General features: G+C 39.4%; 3 protein-coding genes across 4 annotated transcripts; 1 reads left to right on the top strand and 2 right to left on the bottom strand.

The window, feature by feature from the left end:
* Positions 1-586: 586 nt before the first annotated feature.
* Positions 587-6,010, top strand: LOC130955598 (uncharacterized). Of its 2 annotated transcripts, XM_057882490.1 has the most exons (17): positions 587-751; positions 894-969; positions 1,299-1,430; positions 1,890-2,247; positions 2,323-2,418; positions 2,642-2,721; positions 2,945-3,020; positions 3,116-3,292; positions 3,640-3,744; positions 3,841-3,936; positions 4,022-4,114; positions 4,228-4,266; positions 4,383-4,424; positions 4,703-4,833; positions 4,909-5,035; positions 5,159-5,339; positions 5,745-6,010. In XM_057882490.1, the coding sequence occupies exons 1-16, from the start codon at positions 676-678 to the stop codon at positions 5,309-5,311; spliced, it is 1,857 nt and encodes a 618-aa protein (XP_057738473.1). In that variant the 5' UTR covers positions 587-675; the 3' UTR covers positions 5,312-5,339; positions 5,745-6,010. The 2 variants fall into 2 exon arrangements, with proteins under 2 accessions (XP_057738473.1, XP_057738472.1); XM_057882489.1 differs by having other exon boundaries at positions 5,159-6,010.
* An 88-nt stretch (positions 6,011-6,098) lies between these two features.
* Positions 6,099-9,460, bottom strand: LOC130955599 (3-oxoacyl-[acyl-carrier-protein] reductase 4-like). Its single transcript, XM_057882491.1, has 11 exons — positions 9,002-9,460; positions 8,787-8,929; positions 8,334-8,387; positions 7,770-7,850; positions 7,650-7,695; positions 7,481-7,575; positions 7,367-7,399; positions 7,059-7,193; positions 6,875-6,968; positions 6,716-6,798; positions 6,099-6,517 (listed from the first exon to the last, which is right to left on the bottom strand). The coding sequence occupies exons 1-11, from the start codon at positions 9,174-9,176 to the stop codon at positions 6,485-6,487; spliced, it is 972 nt and encodes a 323-aa protein (XP_057738474.1). The 5' UTR covers positions 9,177-9,460; the 3' UTR covers positions 6,099-6,484.
* A 10,941-nt stretch (positions 9,461-20,401) lies between these two features.
* Positions 20,402-20,872, bottom strand: LOC130956722 (uncharacterized). Its single transcript, XM_057883725.1, has one exon. The coding sequence runs from the start codon at positions 20,870-20,872 to the stop codon at positions 20,402-20,404; it is 471 nt and encodes a 156-aa protein (XP_057739708.1).
* Positions 20,873-21,938: the final 1,066 nt, after the last annotated feature.

Below are 21,938 nucleotides of genomic sequence, written 5' to 3'. Positions count from 1 at the left end.
TAATTGTTCTTTTTATTTTGGGATTCTGTTGAGATTTATCATAAAAATGATACAAAAGTTTTCTGGAGACAATTACTTGCTTAGACAAGTAAAATTGGACTCCTTCAGGGTGATCTCTTTAAAAAAGTAAGAGTTAAAAATCTCTTTTTTTTAAATGAGCCTTTTATTCTTATTAAGTCTGACTTTACTTATTGAGTCAAAGTATCAACAGTTATCTAAAATTAACATCAACATTGTGATAGTGTATCACAGAAAAAGGTTCTTTACAATACACGAAAAAAGCATAGCAAATCAGCAATTTATCACTAATGTTGTTAGGAAATAAAATACCTTTTGGTCCTGAATATTTTTTGTTTAGATAAGTAAGGCTTCTCGTCAGATTAGACCAACAAAAAGGATGAAGCAAGTTTGTGCCCAAAATTTGGACTTGATTAATTTCAAAAAATTAAGTCAAGTAGCCAACAATAACCCAAGCCCATTACATCTCTCGGCTTCAGTCTTAAATCTTCAGTGTTCCATGTCCAAAAAAGGGAAATTTTCAGTGTTCGGATATTATATATAAACTCAACTGGCAAATTTCCCGCCAATTTGTTTCGGCACTTCGTCAAATCAGAGAAAGAAACCAAACCCTAGACTCTAGAGAGAGAGAGAGAGAGAGAGAGAGAGAGAGAAGCCATGGAAGAGGAAATCAAGTCAGAATTCAGAAAAGCCGGGTTCAACCTTGAGGAAGAAGAAGAAATACTGAACATGTGTAAGTAGTTCTTCTTTGTCGTTTGTTCCAATTCCTTTCTCTCGATTATTGAAGAGTAGGAAAAAACAAAAACGAAGAAGAAGAAGAAGAAGAAGAAAGAAAAAGCGTTGAATGTGTTAATGTGTGTAGCATATGCTTGCAGGTATGACTTTCTGCATCAACTACAGCCTCAGCCCTGCAGATCTCGTCTCAAACTGGGAGGTTTATTACCTCAACAGGTTTTTGCGCTCTCTCTCTACTCTGACACTCTACTTTTATATTTGAAGCTAAAGCTGTGTGTTTGGGAATTAGATTAATTTTAGGATGATCTTTCAATACATATATAATTTTTTAATTTTAATTGTCAAAACTTGTTTCAATTTTTGAATTATTCTCTGCACTTTTTTGAATTTCTGAGTTTATGAAGGATACACTCTGCTGCGTTGCTAATGGTTCCAGAGAAAAAAAAAAAGTGCATTGTTTTATAAAATATCTGAAATGAAAATTGTGGCAATTCTACTTTATGGCCTAATTCTTCTCTTTCTCTCTATCTCTCTCAATCCGACAGACAACTGAATGAGCCAACAGTGCAAAATGCTGAAATGGATGGCTTTTTGATGCACCTGCAGACTAACAAGAAAGAAGAAGTTATAAAGGAGGAATCTAATTTGCATAGTTACTCTATCAGAGATGTAGAAATGTAAGTACATCTTACTAAATTTACAATAAATCCGTGTGTGGTTTTCTTATGTGTTTTGCTTAATGATTGACTTGCTTTAACCGTAAAAATTTATGCGGGGTGAGGAGAGGGTGGGATTTCAGTTTTATTTATTTAAGAAAAGGGGGGGGGGGGGGTAAGAGCTTATTGTTTTATTTAAACCCAACCTTGTGCATAATTTAAATTTTAAGTGCAAGTATTGTGGCTGCTGCATTCTTACAACATCTGTTATTGGTCAGGTCCCTTCCCTTTATGTATTCATTAGAATTGTGTTTGGTCTTGTCTGCCGCTTACACTGATTCTTGTTTGTTTTTATTTATCGTTATCTCCTGTTGGGTTGTGTAATAGCCTAATAGGTTATAAAGTGGACAAAACTGTTTGAATTGTATTTCAGAATTTCCGCTAAGCTACAGATATTTTCATAACAATCCTTCTTTGTAGGGTCTTAAATAATGATGATGATGCTAAGTTTAGTACTCCTGGGACTCCAACAAATAATGATGAACATCTTCGTTCACCTGCACACGAAGCAATGTCTCTAACAAATGGGAATATTTTATCTTCTGGAAAACCAACTGAGCTGGTGACACCCTTTTCAAAGCGAACTGATAGGTTTGCTGTGAAATTTAGCATCAACACAGTGCCTGATATAGAGAATGAAATACAAGTGCCGAATCATGAGATCGATGAGGACGATGTTATTAGGAAAGTTATGCCTTGTAAAAGGTGTTCATTGGTGGTTCATAGCTCAGGGCCTAAACCTGGTTGCAGATTCATGCATGATAGGACAGAGGATAGGGTATGATATATGGTCTATCTCTTAGATATTTGGCCTTGTTCATTGGTTTATTGAACTCTGATTTTGGTTGTTTAGATGAATGCAATAGAAAATCGAATTCGCAAACATACAAGGGCCCTTGTTGCTTCTGGGCTTTATGGAGAACCAACAGACCCTACAATTGCTTCACAGGTAAATTTAATGCATCTACCTACTTTACTGATGCATTTGCAGAATATTTCAAGACAAATTGTTCATTGTAGTAGGCCTTTACAATCATTCGGAAGCTGTTACTTAATTGTATGATTGTCTGTTGGCTAATGAGATTATTTGCTATCTTGTTTACTTAACCTCTGTATCTACATTAAATCCTCCTTGCATGGGTCTGATAGTTTAAACTAATATACTTTATCAGAGAAGCATTTTTGCTGTCGGTATGGTTTGCTGTGATGCAGAAGGCCGTCTAAATGACAAGTCTGTCATGCTGCAGGGCAGGTAAATTGGCACTATATATCTCCATATAGATAGTATTTATACAAGTATATTGTAACCTTGATATATCTATATACTAGTTGTTGGATCTGTTAACGAACAAAATGGAGAAACGAAAGTCAGTCAACTGATCAATTCAGCTTGACCAAGAGTTTATGTTCACTACCTTTTAGCTCTACAAACTTATCTACCATCATATATGGTCTATTTTCTGATATGTTGACAGTGTTGAACATTCTGGAGGAGAATGTGTTCGTCTGGACTTGCAATGCTTAAGCCATTTTTCAATTTTCCCTGGTCAGGTGAGTAATGGCATGGCAGGTTAAATTCAGGCTTTGAAAGTAAAAAATTGTGCTGGAATTATGGGTTATGAAACAAGGATCTCATCTTTTGATAGGTTGTTGGTATTGAAGGGCATAATCCTAGTGGGCATTGCTTAGTTGCATCTAAATTGGTAGATTCTATACCACCTACCTCTGGTGCTGATGATAAGGATTTGAATCCAGCAAAGAAGCTAGCTATTGATAAAAGTCAACCAATTGATATTACTTCTAAAAAGACAGAGTTGTCCATGGTATTTACTCTACTCGTTTCTTAGTCATTGAGCTCTGTTATAAAATTATATTATGCACTAGGTTCCATTTTTAGTATTTTGGTAAAATTTTACAGATTTTTAGTTTTTTTTTTACTATAGTTTATTTTTTAACAATGACAAATTACTAACATCTTAATTAGCCAATCCAAAGTATGGTTATAAGGCAGTCATGTGAAGCAAAACCTTGTAGCTGTTTATTTAATTGCATTTTGACGCATATTATAGATTTTAAAAGATCTCATGTTCTTTTTAAAAATAATTGTGATAATATGAAGAATATTTCTGTTAATAATTTGTATTATACACATGCTCTTGGTGCTTAACAGATTATTGCAGCAGGCCCTTTTACAACAACAGACAATTTATTTTTTGAGCCCCTTGTAGAATTGTTAGCATATGCAAAGCGAAGACAGCCACAGTTACTTATATTGGTAATACCACCTATGCATAATCTGTATCTTTTTAGTTTAGGTCCTAGATAATATGCAAACCTTGATTATTCGATCCTGCCTACTGGACTATCTCAGTTGGGACCATTTGTTGATTCTGAACACTCCAACATTAAGAAAGGAACTGTTGACAGAACCTTTGATGAAATATTTCATAACGACATCCTGAGCAAGGTAATAATTCTTAACAGTAGACATTGTTTTTGGGAATTTTTATTTAGTTCTTTTCTAACCCCCTTGTATCACTTTTGGTATCCAGTTACAAGATTATGTAGAATGTATGGGTTCTGCTGCGCGTGTTCTTCTTGTTCCATCTATACGAGATGCGAACCATGATTTTGTTTTCCCTCAGGTACAGATAGAATTGAATCAACTAAGATATGATGATTTTTGTTCAAGATGCTAGTATATTTGTTTCCTTCAATCCCAAATCCAAATATTGATATTAACTATTTCTTTATGCAGCCTGAACTGGATATCAATCTTCCTGATCTCAAATCTCAGGTAAAATTATGTCGAAGCATTTGACAAAATAATCTTGGAACTGTTGCATGTACTTACAAAAATATCATTCACTATTAACATTGATGCTTACGTAATTATTCTGTTCTATTATGCAGATAATCAGTCTCACTAATCCTGGAATTTTTGAGGCAAACGAGGTATTGCATTGGTGATCTCATCTTGGTAATTTATTGTGTTCCACTTCCCATGTTATACCTCTGGGATTTAAAAATAAAAATTGACTGACACAAGATGCATATTTTGCAAATACATCTGCTGTACCACATAGTATGCTTTACTAAATTTCTTTTAGGTTTTATTATCCACTTACTGATTCTCTTGGCCAAATAGTGGAAGAAAAAATGTTACAAGGTTTAGTTAATTGCTGTGTCTAGAGAGGAGCATGTAAGAGTTACCATTTGTTAATGCTTTTCAGGTCAAAGTTGGTTGCTGCAGTGTAGATATTCTCAAGCAGATCAGTGGGGAAGAGATATCACGAACTGCACCAGATGGACAACCTACTGATCGCTTGAGTAGGCTTGCAAACCATATTCTTAGCCAGCAAAGGTGAGGTCTGATCTCCTGTGATTTTTTGCTCAGAAATCATCACAAACAGTTGACACCCTTTGATTTTTGGATTAGCTTTTATCCACTTTATCCGCCGGCAGAAGGTGTTCCTTTGGATTTTTCTCTTGCACCAGAAGCCCTTCACCTCCCGTTGGTTCCAGATCTTCTTATCTTACCTTCGGATATCAAGTACTTTGTCAAGGTACACATGTTCTTTACCTTGTGCTTGTTACTTTTTCTCAATCCTTGATGGTGATTGAATTTTTGAGAATTAGGTGGTGGATACTAATTTCTGATGAAATAGAGTTTATTCATTACTGCATAGGTGCTTAATGTGGGAAGTGAAGAGACAAACTGCAAGAAATGCATTGCTGTGAATCCAGGAAGACTAGCAAAGGGAGAAGGAGGGGGTACTTTTGTAGAGCTTGATTATCGTGGTGGTTCCGACAAAATTAATGCATCAGTTATTGGCATATGAATAGTTTCGGAGCATCTGTAGTCAGGAGGTGCGCATTCGTAACAGCCCTTGAACTGTCGTTCATGCTCTGGAAAATTGCTTTCAGTGATGCATCTTAGCCTGTGTTTTGGAGTAACATGTGAAATTTATAGATATTGTTTTTGTTTTTTGGCTAGGACTTAAATATTTAGAAAAAGTTAGAATGCAGAATATGTAATCCGAGTCTCATGCATGTTTAGCCCATGAAAGAGTGTAAAAGTGATTTTAAAAAAAGGATGGGGGAGATTACTTCGGATCTGTAATTCTCATCCTCAGCCAGCCTCTTCTTCCCGTTCTCTCAACTCACACAGGCCCTCATGTTTCTCGAGTAAAAATTAGAACCCACTCTGAAACATTGTTAATATGTAGCATTGCTGTTGTGATTAACAATATACATTAGTTTAATTTTCTACAGGTATCCTGTATCCACTAGTAGAAGCAATCTTATTTTTGGCTCAGTCAGAATTTGAATTGATTCAAATGGTGACTCACTTCATCACGGGGAAGTGTTCCTTTATGTATCATGAGTTGTACATAATTTTGCTGTGCATTGTTATATTGAAAGTAACTCAGAATTTGTGACGTTATTGGTATTCATTGTTTTATATAAAACAATTTTATTATACTACGTGCCTTCCTCTGTAAGTATACTCTTGGAAATCAGGAAATGACATAGTAATGTATGTGCCTTTAAGCTTCACAGGAGCACTTGTGCAGTTGTAAATTAAGTTATGAAGAGAACAGCATATGCCAAATAGTTGCCTAGCTATAGCCACGAAACATCTTGTTTTATTTATCACTTCACGTATTAATTACGTGAACTAATTGTGTAAAATGCATAACTAAACTGGCTCCCTTGAAAGCACGTCCAAAAGGAAGAGCTACTGCTCCAAGCATGAGTTGCTTAAAATATAAAAGTTAAATTAAACCTATTTTGTTAAAATGACCAAAATGCAACCACACCCAAAATACAATGTTTCGAAGCTTGCCTGTACTACACCTTTGGTTGTCGAAAAGCTAAAATGAGATTTTAATAAAAGTCATCAGGTAGAGCAGGACTAGAGAAAAATCAGCATTAGAATTAACTATAACCGTACAACAGAAGTTGAAAGCCCTTTATTTGAACTCTGCACTTCAGTAGCTCTGGTTGCTGATTTACATCACCATACCTCCATCAATGGTGAACACCTGCAACACATTTAATAGCTTAACTGTAAGTGCCTAATTGGCTAGAAAAGAAATGAGGCTAAATAGCACAAGTTACAGAACCTTCAAATGACATGACACGTTATTAGAGTCTTGAATTATATGTATTGCACTGAGAGGGTGTCTAGTGTAATAAAGTAATTCTGCATTAGAAAGCAATAGGGAAATAGAATAAACTACCTGCCCAGTGATGTAACTAGCAGCAGGATTAAGAGCCAAAAATTCCACCAGCCCAGCAACTTCTTCTGGTTGACCATATCGCCCTGAATCCATGGTAGAAATTGTAAGTTAATAACACCAACTAATTAAAGCATCCATCAACATAGTTCCAGTGTTCACCTAATGGGATTGTCTCCAAAATCTTTTTCTCAATGTCTTCTCCTAGCTTTGCAGTCATATCAGATGCAATAAACCCTGGGGCAACTGCATTAACCTGGCAAGTAAAATCCGGTTTTAGTTCATTCCATCAACTGTCTATTTGCTCTTTGATATCAGGAAGAAATGCATAGATTTAAAGAAATACAGTGATGCTTCTGCTAGAATACTCCTTTGCAACAGTTTTTGTTAAGCCAATTACTCCGGCTTTTGCAGCACTATAATTGGCTTGTCCAACATTGCCAACCAGACCAACAACTGATGCAATATTGATTATCCTTCCCTGCGAAACACAGGTGGATTGATATATATGAAAATAAAGAGATTAGTGACCATTAGACAGCAAAAGACTGAATGCTAATTATTTCCAGTCTAGGAACAACAATCACTTAATTGGTTAATGATGCTGGAAGAATGCCAGAGATGGAATCAATTGGTTTATTACGTGGATGTTACCTTCTTCTTCTTCATCATAATCTTAGCTGCAGCCTGCCCAAAAAAAATGTCAGATCCAATCCATAAAGAAAGCTAAATATATTTTAACTCCATTCAAATTATTAACTGACTTACCTGTGTGCAAAGAAAAACCCCTGTGAGATTTAGATCAATAACCTCCTGCCATTGAGATTTCTTCATTCTCATTAACAAACCATCTCTAGTAATTCCTGAATCCATAATATCTTATGAGTATGATATTTGAATACCAAAAGAAAAATGATAGCAGAAGAGCTTAAGGTACCTGCATTGTTTATCAATACATCAACAGTTCCCCAAGCATCGGTTGCCTGCATAAACGGAAGTCATGAAAGCAGCCAAGACAGAAAAATCTCAGCATAATAATTTGAGAATAGAAGCTTACAGCTTTAATCATGGATTCCACGTGAGCTTCATTGGAAACATCTCCCCCAAATGTAAGAGCTTGTCCACCAGATGCCTCGATCTAAAAGGTAATAGTCAAATAAATGCAGCCAAATCAATTGATATAACATAGTGAACAACATCTATAAATAATACAAACAAAAAAGAGCTGACTTCACAAATAAAATAAGAAGCAAATTTCAAGCATGGGACAATTAAACATTTTGTTCTAGTGGAAAGGAAAATGACACACATCAAACAAAAATGGAATAGAAAGACGAATTTTCACATTAGAAATTTACTGATAACACATTAACACTAACAAGTAGATTGAGAATTAAGCTATCTAATCTTATACATTATCGAGTTTTGTGCATTATTGCCAAAGAATTATGAAGAACATGTATGAAATGAAAGTAACTGCATAAGGTTTTGAATTATGCTTGTTAAAAAAGTATGCTTAATCACAGTTAACATGAAATCAACGGTCAAAAACTATATAACAAAACAGCAACACTGCACAGAATAATATTGACAAAATGCTATAAAATGAGAGGTCTGGTACCTCCTTGGAAACCTCCTCAGCTTCCTTAGATGACCTTGCGTAGTTAACAAGCACCTGCAATACAAAGCCCAAATAATAACTGAGCATCAGGATCAAAAGTAAATCACGTTAGCACAAAAGTAAATTAATTGAAAAGTAAACAAGTTTTAACCAAAGAACCACATCATCGAACACACACTACACTGTTATCGACACAACAGATTTGTCTTCCTTTTAGTTTTGCTTGATTAAAGTTAAAAGAGAAATGTAATTGCCTACTTGAAGAAGCACGAGTAAGAGCATGATTTGCTGTTTTAATTTATTTCTAGAGACGTCTAGGAAGCTTCTATTATAACCTACGTTTAACTTAAAATATGTTAATCCAAATACACACCAAGTTTAAGCAACATTTGAAAGTTACAGGCACAACACATAAAAGTCGCGAAAAATAGTCTTGAGTTTGCAAGGACTAACCTTGCAACCTGCTTTTCCCAATGCCAGCGCGATTGAACGGCCGATACCTCTGGAGGCTCCGGTGACCACCACAACCGGTGCTTCCACTTTCTGAGACGCAACTGTTCCTGCCTCCTCAAGCGTAGCAACCTGCGCTCTCACACCTGCAGCTCAAATCAAACCAAAACTCAAAAACACAAATCGAAACACACACACACACACACACAGATCGGTACCGGATAAGCGAAACGGAGCATTGGATCCGCAGCGGAGGCCTTGCGGGCGATAGAGCTTAGTCGGAATCGGAGACCATTGGCGGAGATGACCGATTTTGCAGTTATCGGCGGTGGTGGAGGAGGAGAAGTTGGCAGTTCGGAAGGCCACGCAGTTGGAAGCGGAGAGAGAAGCCATAACTGTTCTTCCGAGAAGGACGCGAGAATGGGAAATGAGAGAAGAAGCCAGAGAGAGAGAGAGAGATTGGTTTCTAAAGAGGGGGGATTCAGTTGGGTGTTAGTTAGCAGTGTTGGCAGTGTGTGTGAGCTTTGGGAGCTCCGGAGAGAGTGAGAGCTGTCGATGCAAACGAAGTGTGACTCTGTCTCCGTGACGTGTTTTTCGTGTTTAGGAGTCTGCGGAAGGATGTTAATTACCATTGGGTCCTGGTTAAATGCTCTATTATATCATGCTCAAGGCTAGCATGGATAAAAATGTAAATCCAGTGTTGTTGGTTTCAGGGAACTCGTATTGCTCTTTTCCTCATGTTGGTTGGGATGGAATAATTACGGAGAAGGAAAATTGAATAAAAGTTGTTACATCCGCCTACCTAAGCTCCGTGTCTGATCTACTGCCATGGTGAATAGGGGCGACAATAGGAAAGGTAAAGTAAGGTTTGAGGCCAATTTTAATTTTATTAGTAGTTGAAATTTTTATATAAATTTAATTTTATTTTATTTGTAAATTGAGAATATTTTAATTTTTGTTTTATTTTTTTAATCTGTGAGTACTCAATTTTATTCGCGAGTTATGAAAAAATATAATATTGTTATAAATTTGATGATAATTTAAAATAGAATTGATTTTTATGTAAAAAGAAATTTAATGTTAAGGATCTTTTATATTTAGTGAAAAATCTTTAATTCATCACCTACTTAATATATATATATATATATAGTGTGGATTAGTCGGATAGGGTTGAGGTTTAATCCCCACTCTATTCGACTCACATGAAAACCTTATTCGCACTTTATTTTATCTATTGTAGATGAAATTGACAATCTTATTCCATCTGATAGGAACGGGTTGAATATCCATGGATAAGATGCATGTTGCCAATCCTAATTGTGAGTAGAGATGAAAAAAAAGAAGAATCTGTTAAAACATGAGTTGTGATACTTAGGATCGTTTCATTATTTAGTGGTGATTCAATTTTACAATCTACAATTTTAGGCTAAAACTTTTTATGAAAAAGTATAGTTAAAATAATTTTTAATTAGTCAATTTTAAATAATTATAATAAATATTTATTAATTTTATATTTTTAAAAAATAATTTAAATAATTATTAATTAATGATAATTTAAAAATTTAAAATTATTAATTATTAATAAGTTAGTTAGTAATTGGTTCATTTGGTTGGTTGGGTATTAGTTATTTAACAGAGTTTAATTTTTATATATGAATAATTTTAGTGTGAAACACAAAAATATTTAATTATTTTAATATTTTATACCATTATAGTAATAATATAAAACGTTATTGATATTTAAAAAAATATTATTATTATAAAAATCCACGATAACGTATAACACATTATTTAAGTTATCTTTGAAAAATTCATCTCTAATAAATTTCACAATTTGACTAAAGCTTTTTTCTTGGTTGTTGACTCTTAATTTTGGACGTGGATCAGAGTGCCTTTTCAATGGAAATGTGATGCGGAGAAATTAATTAAGACTTTTTGTTAAAAATAAGTGTGTCTGATAAAATATTATCATAAATTATTATTATTATTATTGTTGTTGTTGTTGTTGTTGTTGTTGTTGTTGTTGTTGTGTTGGGTAATCGGAGGTTGATGGATCGGACTCGCACAGTTGGCCCAATCGTCTTGATAAGAAGGTCTATAAGCTTGATCCTGCGCGTGAGGCCTCCGTCGTATCTGCAAAGACACTCCGATGCCTAAGTTAGCAAGGATCTCAGCAGGTTTAGAGAGTATGGGAACTTAGGAATACTTGAGAGTTGTCAGTGTACTTATAGTGGTGAACTCATAACCACCGTTGGAGTGGTTCTACCTTTTAAGGAGGATAACCGTTCCTTTATCTTAAAGAGGTTAGGATTTGACTCCTGGAAGTGGGTTGAGAGATTTTAGGGGTTGTTACTTATTTGAATAAGTGCTATCTGCCAGCTAATCTGACTCCCGACTTCCTTTTAGTGGAGTTTGTGTAGAAACCGACCTCTTTGGTGGAAGTCGGTCGCGAGAGGGGCCAATCTTTGGATCGAGCCTTTTTGCCTTATTGGATCCTGAGCCTTTAGTGTTGGGACAGGGTATGAATAGTGCTCATACTCGAGTCCAAGCTATTTCATGAGTTGGGTTCGAGTATACAACTCGGGGTCGTAGCCGACTTGTTGAAGAACCGACGTGATTTTCAGGAGCCGACGTGATTCAAATTTCCTTAACCGTCGCGTCTAATCAAACGTTGCGTCTCTTAGAGTTTTGAGCATTTATGCGCGGAGGCGGTTACATTGGTAACGGTGCAACTCTTAAATGGTTGTGTCATTTTACCTTTATGCCCCTAACGTGCTTATAAATACTTATCCTCCTCTTCCCTTGTTTCGTTTCTGAAAACTTACTTACGCACTCTGCACTGAAAGAAGGCTTCTTTTCTCTTCGTTCAACTGCTATTGTACATCTGATCCTTTGAAAGTAAAGGTCAGTTTTTTCTCCTATCCTCTTTTACAAATGCTTTTATTTGCATGTTTTTTTTTTTGTTTTGAGAGGAGTGTTGGTCGTAGGCTTAGTGATTCTATTTTGTTAAGGATCTAACCCCAGGTCCCTTAGAGACCCTGTTTTTGATCCTTTTTCCTTTCCCCTTTGTATGTTTCGGGATCCTTTTCTTTTTAACAAAAGATGTCTTCTGTAGAGTCCCTCGCTCAATAGGTTGATGTTACTGTTCTTGGGGAAGAACCCCTTGTGGATACTGACTACATTACCGATCTTCGTACGCACCATAGGATTTGTGCTTCTGATGATGATGAGTCAAGATATGAACTGATAGCCCCGGGTCCGGAAGACTGGGTTTATTTTGGAAGAGCTTCTGAGGAAGACCCTCATTTTATTTTTATGTATGAGAGTTTTTTCACCCGTTTGGGCGTTCTTCTTCCTTTTTCTGACTTTGAGATAGCCGTTCTATCTCATTGCCGGATAGCCCCTACCCAACTTCATCCCAACTCTTGGAGTTTTTTGAAAATTTATCAATTTCTCAGCCATGCACTGAATTTTCTGACTTCTTTGAGGATTTTCTTTTTCCTCTTTCACATGACCAAGCCCTTTAGTGGACAAAATAACAAAAAACAATAGGTGTCTTTCCGAGCTATACAAGGCCGGAGAGTTTTCACCCTCTTTGATGAATCTTTTCATGATTTCAAAAATTTCTTTTTTAAAGTGCGATCTGTTGAGGCTCACCAACCTTTTTTTCTGGACCAAAATTCTTCTCCCCGCTTTCCCTTATATTGGCTGGAGGCTTTTCCTTGTGAAAAATATAATTTGGATGATTTGGACGAGGTGGAGATGGCCATTATGGGGTTCCTCCGAGAAGTATGGGGGAAGGCCCCCTATCTGGATACGAAAAAATTTCTCCAGGAGTCTCCGACCTTTGTCCAGGCCCAATTAGGTAGCGTCTTATTTGTTTATGTTTTTTGTCGAGTAATTGTCCGAGTTGTTTATCTCCGACTTGTTTATTGACTTTATTATCTAATGGTTCTTGCAGAGATGGCGAAGAAAAATTTCAGAGAATCTTACCAAAGAGTCCAGGAGGCCAAGGCGAGGTCCCGCGCCAGGGTTGGTGGTGCCAGGGCAGCTGGCCCTCCTCCTCACAACCTGGGGACCCCCTCCCGACCTATTGTCATATCCTCTTTCACCTCTTCTCTTCCTTCCCATCCTCCTCGATCTTCCCCTGAGCCAGAGCTGAAGAAGCGCAAGACTTCAGGGTCTAGCTCTTCTTTTAAAGGTGAAGCAAAGTCTGATGTGCCTCAGTTTGTTCGGAATTACATCTATCCTCATACTCGTATAAGTATGGATGATGCTTCCGTTTGAAGCCACCTTAATCTTCTGGTTCAGGGGAGTGTTAGGGCGGCGTGGGTGTGCACTAAGCTTTTGGATATTTTTGAGAAGACTCCCCTCAACTCTTTGGGCTCATCCCTGAGGGTTGAAGAGCTAGAGGGGAGGATTCTTTTATATCAAGAAGCTGAGAAGAGATTGAAGGAGGAGGTTGCCAGGTTGAAGGAGGAGAGGGATAGTCTTCGGGAGGAGGAGAATAAATTGATGGGCCGGTGTGCCATGGCAGAGGGTCTGAAGGAGAAAGCGGAGCAGAGCTATTCGAGCTTGTTCCAGGACCTTAAAGAGGTGAAAAAGGATTTGGTGAGAGCTCGGGATGCCTATGTGGAGCTGGAGGACTCCGTCGCTGAGGGAGTCAAGGAGGCGTGGAGGATCTTTAAGGAACAGGTCGGGGTTATTGCTCCCGACCTGGATCTCTCTCCTTTGGATCCTGATAAAGTCGTGGTTGATGGGGCTATTGTTTCTCCTCCCCGACCTGTGTCTGAATCCGAGCTAAAAATTCGGGGTCAGAGGATAATAGAGTCCCCTCCCCGACCAGGAGATGTCCCGAGTTCCTCGAAGGCTTCCGATCCTCCTGCCCCGTCCTCTGTTGGTGCTGCTCTGACTTCTCCCCCCGGTCCTAATGGCGCTCCGATTGCTCTTCCTAGCTCTGGCGATGATCTTCCTCTTGATGGTGGTAACCTTCCTTCTTCCAATTAATTTATGATGGCTCTATGGGGGCCCGACCTATGGGTCCCTCGTTTTTAAACAATTTTTATGTTTTATTGTGGTGGTTGTTTTCTAACACTTCTTGGCCCTTTGTGGCCGTAAACAAAATTAAAAATATCCTTTTTTGGATAAGGGTTTTAGGTTATATTTATGTTGACCTGCATGCTTTCTCTTTAGGTTTTGAAAAACCTTGTTTTGATCTTTTTCTTTTCGTTGAAAAAAAAACCCTTTGTTTTTTGGAAAAACTTTTACTTTGGCCGGCTGTCCTTTGTCTAAGTTTTTCTTAAGACTTGGGGACAGTTTCTGCCTTTGGTTTTTTGATAGATTTTCTTATCTCTTTTTGATATTCCTCGTACTCAATTCTTTTTTATTGAGTTTTCGTAACTTAGGTTATTCTTGCGACGCATTTCGTTTCTTCTCGGGTTCTCCGACTCATAAGTCGGCTGGCCTCCGAGTTATTACATGATCAGCTTTTATAACATATTTACACCGACTTGTACCTCGTCGTTTTATCCTAATGACCGGTTCATGGAATTTTCACGTTTTGTCGAGTTTAAGTCGACGTGTTTCGTGGAGAGAGTGAAAATATTAAAAGGAATTTGCAAAGAGATATGGAAAAATATCTTTATTTATTTGTAAAGGTACTTTTTTGCTACTAAGGGTTTTGACAATTTTGTTGCCCCTTAGTCTCCATTTTGATGCCTCGTTAAAAACTCCCCCTTCAGGAAAACCCTTTCTTTGGGAAAAAATCATGTAGTTGGAAAAAGAGTACATCAGGGAGTGGAGTTCGCTTTTAACTATAGTACCTTTTCATGTTACAAGCATGCCATGACCTAGGTAGTTCAGTGCCGTTTAAGTCGGTCACTTTATAGTAGCCTTTTCCTAAGACCTCTTTAATTTTGTATGGTCCTTTCCAATTGGCGACAAGCTTTCCTTCCCCAGACTTGTTGACTCTTATGTCGTTTCTGATCAAAACCAAATTGTCTGGGGCGAAGCTTCTTCGAATGACCTTTTTGTTATATCTGTTTGTCATCCTTTGTTTCAATGCTGCTTCTCTAATTTGGGCTTGTTCTCGGACTTCGGGGAGTAGCTCAAGTTCTTCTTTGTGCCCCTGTATATTTCCAACCTCGTCGTAGAAGCTCACCCTTGGACTTTGCTCGTTGATTTTGACTGGTATCATGGCTTCTATGCCATAAGCAAGTCGGAAGGGTGTTTCCCTTATGGCAGACTGAGGTGTGGTCCGATAAGTCCAAAGTACTTGTTGGAGCTTCTCAGCCCAGGCTCCCTTTGCGTCCTGCAAACTTTTCTTCAACCCTGCAAGTATGACATTGTTTGCCGCCTCGGCTTGTCCATTTGCTTGTGGATGTTCCACCGATGTAAACTGATGTTTGATCTTTATGCTGGCTACCAGGTTTTTGAAGGTTGAGTCGGTGAACTGAGTTCCATTATCGGTAGTGATGGAGTGAGGTACTCCATACCTGGTGATAACGTTCTTGTAGAGGAACTTTCAACTTCTCTGAGCGGTGATGGTGGCCAATGGTTATGCTTCTATCACTTTGTGAAATAATCCACTCCCACTATTAGATACTTTACTTGCCCCGGTGCTTGGGGGGATGGTCCTAGCAAGTCCAACCCCTATTTTACGAAAGGCCATGGGGAAGTTATACTAATGAGCTCCTCGGGGGGAGCTATATGGAAGTTTGCATGCATTTGGCATGGTTGGCACTTCTTCACAAATTCTGTGGAATCTTTTTGTAAGGTCAGCCAGTAGAACCCAACTCGGATTACTTTTTTGGCTAACGACCTAGCCCCAAGATGGCTCCCACAGATTCCATTGTGAACCTCCTCTAGCACTTCAGTTGTCCTTGAGGTTGGGACGCACTTTAGTAGTGGTGTTGATATTCCCCTTTTATAGAGGATATTTTTTACCAGTGTGTAGTTTTGTACTTCCCTCCAGATCTTTTTGGTCTCTTTTTCCTCTTTGGGGAGGATGTCGAATTTCAGGTATTCGACTAAGGGCTTCATCCACCCGAGGTCTAACCCGGTGAATTCAAGGACATCTTGAACAGCCTCTGTTTTGACCACAGAGGGTTCGGGGAGAGTTTCTTGGATTAGGCTTCTGTTGTTCCCTCCTGATTTGGTACTTGCAAGCTTGGAGAGGGCGTCTGCCCTGCTGTTGAGGTCCCGAGTTATATGCTTGACCTCAGTCTCTTCAAAGTGCATAAGATGCTCCAAGGTTTTGTCCAAGTACCTTTTCATGTTGGGATCTTTGGCCTGATACTCTCCGTTTATTTGGAAAGTCACCACCTGAGAATCGCTGAATACCATTACTTTGGTTGCACCAACTTCTTCTGCCAGCTTTAACCCTGCAATCAAGGCTTCATATTCTGCCTGATTGTTGGAAGCTGGAAACTTGAACTTGAGGAAGACTTCTATTTGCGTTCCCCCTTCGCTGACCAGTATTATGCCTGCACCGCTTCCAACCTTGTTGGAAGATCCATCTACATATAACTCCCATGTAGTGAATTTTTCTTCTTGATCTCCTGCATATTCTGCTATGAAGTCGGTGAGGCATTGGGCTTTTATTGCCGTCTGAATTTCGTATTTCAGGTCGAACTCGAAGAGCTCTATTGCCTATTGAACCATTCTGCCCGCAATGTCCATCTTCTGAAGGATCTGCTTCATGGGCTGGTTCGTTCGCACCTTTATTGTGTGTGCTTGGAAATAAGGCCGTAATCGGCGTGAGGCTACTACTAAGGAGTATGCAAACTTTTCAAGTTTTTGATACTTTAGTTCAGGGCCTTGCAAAACTTTGCTGGTGAAGTACACAGGATGTTGCCCGACCTCATCTTCTCGCATTAGAGCTGATGCTACAGCTTTGTCTGCTACTGACAGATACAGGACGAGTTCTTCCCCGACTATGGGTCGAGTCAAAATTGGAAGCTGGCTCAAAAACCTTTTGAACTCCTGGAATGCTTCTTCGCATTCCGGAGTCCATTCGAACTGGCATCCTTTTCTTAGTAGAGAGAATAGTGAAAAGGATCTTAGTGCTGATCCCGCCAGGAACCTGGAAAGGGCAGCGAGTCGGCCGTTCAATTGTTGAACCTCTCTTAGGCAAATCGGGCTTTTCATTTCTAGAATAGCTTTACACTTGTTGGGATTTGCTTCGATCCCCATTTGTGTTAGCATGAACCCTAGAAATTTTCCAACCTCCACCGCGAAGGTACATTTTGTGGGATTTAGTCTCATCCCATGTAACCTTACGGTGTTGAAAACTTGCGAGAGATCTGTCAAGAGGTCAGTCTCCTCCTTGGTTTTCACCAGCATGTCATCAACGTAGACCTCCATTAAGTTCCCGAGGTGGGGGAGCGAACACTTTATTCATCAACCTTTGGTATGTGGCCCTAGTATTTTTTAATCCAAAAGACATTACCACATAGCAGTAGTTTGCTCTAGGTGTGATGAATGAGGTTTTTTTTTCATCTGGCTTATACATAAGAATTTGGTTGTATCCCGAATAAGCATCCATAAACGACAAGTATTGATACCTTGAGCTCGCATCTACTAAGGTGTCAATACTGGGAAGTAGATATGGGACTTTGGGGCATGCCTTGTTCAGGTCGGTGTAATCGACGCACATCCTCCACTTGCCGTTTTGCTTTTTGACTAGCACTACATTTGCTAGCCATGCCGGATACTTGACATCTCTGATGAAGTCGGCTTCCAAGAGAGCTTGTACTTGCTCTTCCACCACTTGAGCTCATTCTGGTCCAGGCTTACGCCAGCGCTGTTGTACTGGTTGTGATCCGGAGTGTACTGAAAGCTTGTGGGACACGAGTTGAGGGTCTATCCCTGGCATGTCGGAAGCTTTCCAGGCGAAGAGGTCGGAATTGTCTCGCAGGAGCTTTATCAGCCTCTGTCTTAAATCTTCATCTAGACTGGCTCCTATGTTGGTATTTTTCCCTTCTTCTTTTCCGATTTGAACCTCTTCAATTTTTCCCCCGGTTGAGGCCGCAACTCTTCTTTAGCTTTTACCCCTTCGACCTCTATGGTGTGAACTTTGTTGCCCTTTCTTCGGAGGTTCAAGCTTTCATTGTAGCACTTTCTTGCCAATTTTTGGTCTCCGCGCACCGTTGCTGTTCCCGTAGGCATTGGGAATTTCATTCAAAGGTGAGGGGTTGACACAACTGCTCCGAGATGATTTAGGGTTGTCCTGCTGATTAAGGCATTAAACGCTGACCCGATATCGACGACTATAAAGTCGATGCTCAGAGTTTTGGAATTTTCCCCCTTTCCAAAGGTCGTGTGGAGGGGGATGTATCCTATTGGCTTTATTGGTATGTCTCCTAGTCCATACAGGGTGTCCGGGTAAGCTTTTAGCTCCCTTTCATCCAACCCTAACTTGTCAAATGCGGGTTTGAAGAGGATGTCCGCCGAGCTCCCTTGGTCCACCAAGGTTATGTGGATATTGGCATTTGCCAAGATCATGGTTATCACCACCAGGTCATTGATAAACCATTATTTTATGATTTGTATTGTGTTTAATTGAGTGGTTTTATCAAGTCTTCACCCACTTATTCATATAATTTGCATGCATTTACAATTCCTTTCTGAAAATGTTCCATGATTGAAAACTTGCTTCCTAAAAACCTTTTAATTGTATATTTTTATTTTCCTTCGTACTATTCGATGCCGTGATCTGTGTGTTAAGTGTTTCAGGATTCATAGGATAGGAATGGCGTAAGGAATGGAGAGGAAGCTTGCAAAAAATGGAAGGAACACAAAGAATTGAGGAGATGAACAGCGAGAAGTGACGCGGACGCATGGCTCACGCGACCGCGCGAAATGGAAGAAATCACAGTGACGCGCTCGCGTGCCTGATGCGACCGCGAGGATTGGAAGCTGCACGAGTGACGCGAATGCGTGGACGACGCGCACGCGTGGCACGGGAAATGCTGAGTGACGCGAACGCGTGAACGACGTGGTCGCGTGATGTGCGCGATCTGCAGAATTACAGAAGTCGCTGGTATAGATTCTGGGCCGCGTTTCAATCCAGTTTTCGGCCCAGAAGCACAAATTAGAGCCAGGGAACATGCCAAGACAAGAGAACAAGTCATTCCGCATAATTTCTAGTTTTTTAGATCTGATTTTACTCCTCCCCTAGGTTTTCTCTTTTGACATTCATAAATTAGGATTTGAAGATTTTTTGGCTTTGGCTTTTGAGAAGAGTCTACCTCCGGAACTGGTCATTATAGTTTGTTATTTACTTTTCATTTACTCTTCCATATTCATAATTTGTCCAGAGTTGATATTGGATTATTTTTAGAGTTTATTAATACAAAACTATTTTCACTTTTAATTAATCTCTTTCATTATTGTTTATTATGTCTCTTTTTATTTCCCCCATTGATTTTGTGAAGTCTACATTTATGATGATGGAGTAGTTCCCCAACTTGATTGGGAGTTGATTAAAAGGAGAACCTTGAGTTGGAATACTCAAGAGTTCAATTGTAATTGGTTCATTGTTGGTTGGCTTGTTAGTCACTAACTCTAATTCTTCCCAAGGGAGAGGATTAGGACTTGTGAATAGAAGTTGACTTTTAATTTGACTTTCCTTCATTCGTTGATGGTTAACTAAATGAAAATAATGACTAATTATTAATTGATCTTGACAAAATTCCAACAAGGATAGAACTTCCAATTAATCTTTTCCCGGTCAAGATTTTATTTAAATCATATAAATTCTCTAATTTAATTTTCTGTTCATCAAACTCAAAATCCATTTGGAAAACCTCTGATTGATAAAATAGCACATCTTCTTGCAACTCGTTGGGAGACGACCTGGGACTCATACTCCCAGTATTTTATTTCTAAAAATTGTGACAACTCTTTTCTAAATTGATAAGTGGATTTTTACCGGTTAAGAACTGTACTCGCAATGCCATTTTTCTAAATAATTCTTAATCTGCCAATTTCCGCTCACGTCAGTCGTCATGCCCGGGAATGATCCCTTGCCCATCCTCTTTGGTGAATGAGATGGTTGGGAGATCGGGAGTCTCGTTCCCGACATGGTAGACCCGCTTTAAATGTCTCTTGCGAGATGACTTGGTGAGCCCTCCTCCTCCAAATCCTCCTGAGATCATGTGTACATGTCTCTTTGGGGTCTGTGGTGGTGGGTCTCTTTGATCACTGTCATCTCGCTTCCTTTTTCCATGATTGTCCGATCTTTCTACGAGATATCTGTCGAGCTGACCTTCTCTGGCCAGCTTTTCTATCACATTTTTGAGGTCGTAACAGTCATTGGTAGGATGGCCATACATCTTGTGGTATTCGCAATAATCGCTACGACTTCCCCCCTTTTTGTTCTTGATGGGCCTAGGGGGTGGAAGCCTTTCAGTGTGGCAAATTTTCCTATACACATCAACTAGGAAAACTTTTAGATAAGTGTAAGAGTGATATCTCCTCGGCTTTTCCACGCCAATCTCCTATTTCTTCTTGGATTCTTTATCTTTTTCTCTCGACAGGTGAGAGTGTCCAGGCCGCCAATTCGGTTCTCGTAGTCTAGCATTTTTCTCCATGTTGATGTACATTTCAGCTCTTTCCTATACATCGTTCAGGGAGGTAGGGTGCCTATTTGATATGGATTGAGAGAAGGAGCCTTCCCTGAGTCCATTTACGAGGCCCATGATTACTGCCTCCGTGGGCAGGTCTTGAATTTTCAAACACGCTTTGTTGAACCTTTCCATGTAGTTTCTCAAAGGCTTTCCGACCTCCTGTTTCACACCCAGGAGGCTCAGTGCGTGTTTTACCTTGTCTTTTTGGATGGAGAACCGCATCAGGAATTTCCGCGAGAGGTTGTCGAAGCTCGTGACCGACCTTAGAGGGAGGCTGTCGAACCACTTCATCGCTGCTTTCGTCAAGGTGGTCGAAAAAGCTTTGCAGTGAGTGGCATCAGAAGCGTCGGCCAGGTACATCCGACTCTTAAAGTTACTTAGATGATGCTTTGGATCTGTGGTCCCATCATAGAGGTCCGTATCAGGGCTCTTGAAGTTCCTGGGAACTTTTGCCCTCATTATATCCTCACTAAACGGATCGTCTTTCCCCAAGGATGAATATTCTCAGTCACTGCGAGAATTCCGGCATTTAAGGGAAGATTCTAGCTTCAAGAATTTTTCTTCTAACTCTTTTCATCGCTCTATCTCTTTCCTTAGGTTCCTCTCCGCCTCTCGTTGTCGTTCTAATTCCTGTTCTAGCTGCTCTAAATGTCCTTGGTGGTCATAGACCAATCCCATTAGTTCAGCTGCATGGGGCGGTCCTTCCTTTCTTGATTCACGCCCTTCAGAGGAATTTACCTTTGTGTTTTTACCCCAGAGGTACCCTCTTTGTGTTGGTCATTTGCTTCCTGGTGAAAATTCATGTCCGCCTCATTGTTTCCTGTGTTCAGATTTTCTTTTTCTGAATCGGTTGTGGCATGACCATCTTCGGGTTAGTTGTTCGCCATCAACTGATGATCTCTCAGGTCCCTGACAATGGCGCCAACGTTACATTGGGTAACCAGAGGTTGATGGACCGGGCTCGCACAGTTGGCCCAATCGTCCTGGTAAGAAAGCCTGCAAGTTTGATCCCGCGCGTGAGGCCTCCATCCGACTTGTGTGTGAAGGAAGGAGAAGGGGGTGGTACCTGCAAAGACACTCTGATGCCTAAGTTAGCAAGGGTCTCAGTAGGTTTAGAGAGTATGGGAACTTAGGAATACCTGAGAGTTGTCAGTGTACTTATAGTGGTGAGCATATAACCACCGTTGGAATGATTCCACCTTTTAAGGAGGATAACCATCTCTTTATCTTAGAGAGGTTAGGATTTGACTCCTGGAAGTGGATTGAGAGATTTTAGGGGCAGTTACTTATTTGAATACGTGCTATCTGCCAGCTAATCTGACTCCCAACTTCCTTTTAGTGGAGTTTGTGTAGAAACCGACCTCTTTGGTGAAAGTCGGTCGCGAGAGGGAGCCAATCTTTGGATTGGGCCTTTTTGCCTTATTGAATCCCGGGCTTTTAGTGTTGGGCCAAGGTATGAACAATAATAATAATAATAATAATAATAATAATAATAATAATAATAATAATAATAATAATAATAATA

This window comes from Arachis stenosperma, chromosome 10 (assembly GCF_014773155.1).
Source record: "Arachis stenosperma cultivar V10309 chromosome 10, arast.V10309.gnm1.PFL2, whole genome shotgun sequence".
Taxonomy (NCBI): domain Eukaryota; kingdom Viridiplantae; phylum Streptophyta; class Magnoliopsida; order Fabales; family Fabaceae; genus Arachis; species Arachis stenosperma.
The sequence above is the reverse complement of the archived record's forward strand: the minus strand, read 5'-3'. Positions and strand labels throughout refer to the sequence as shown.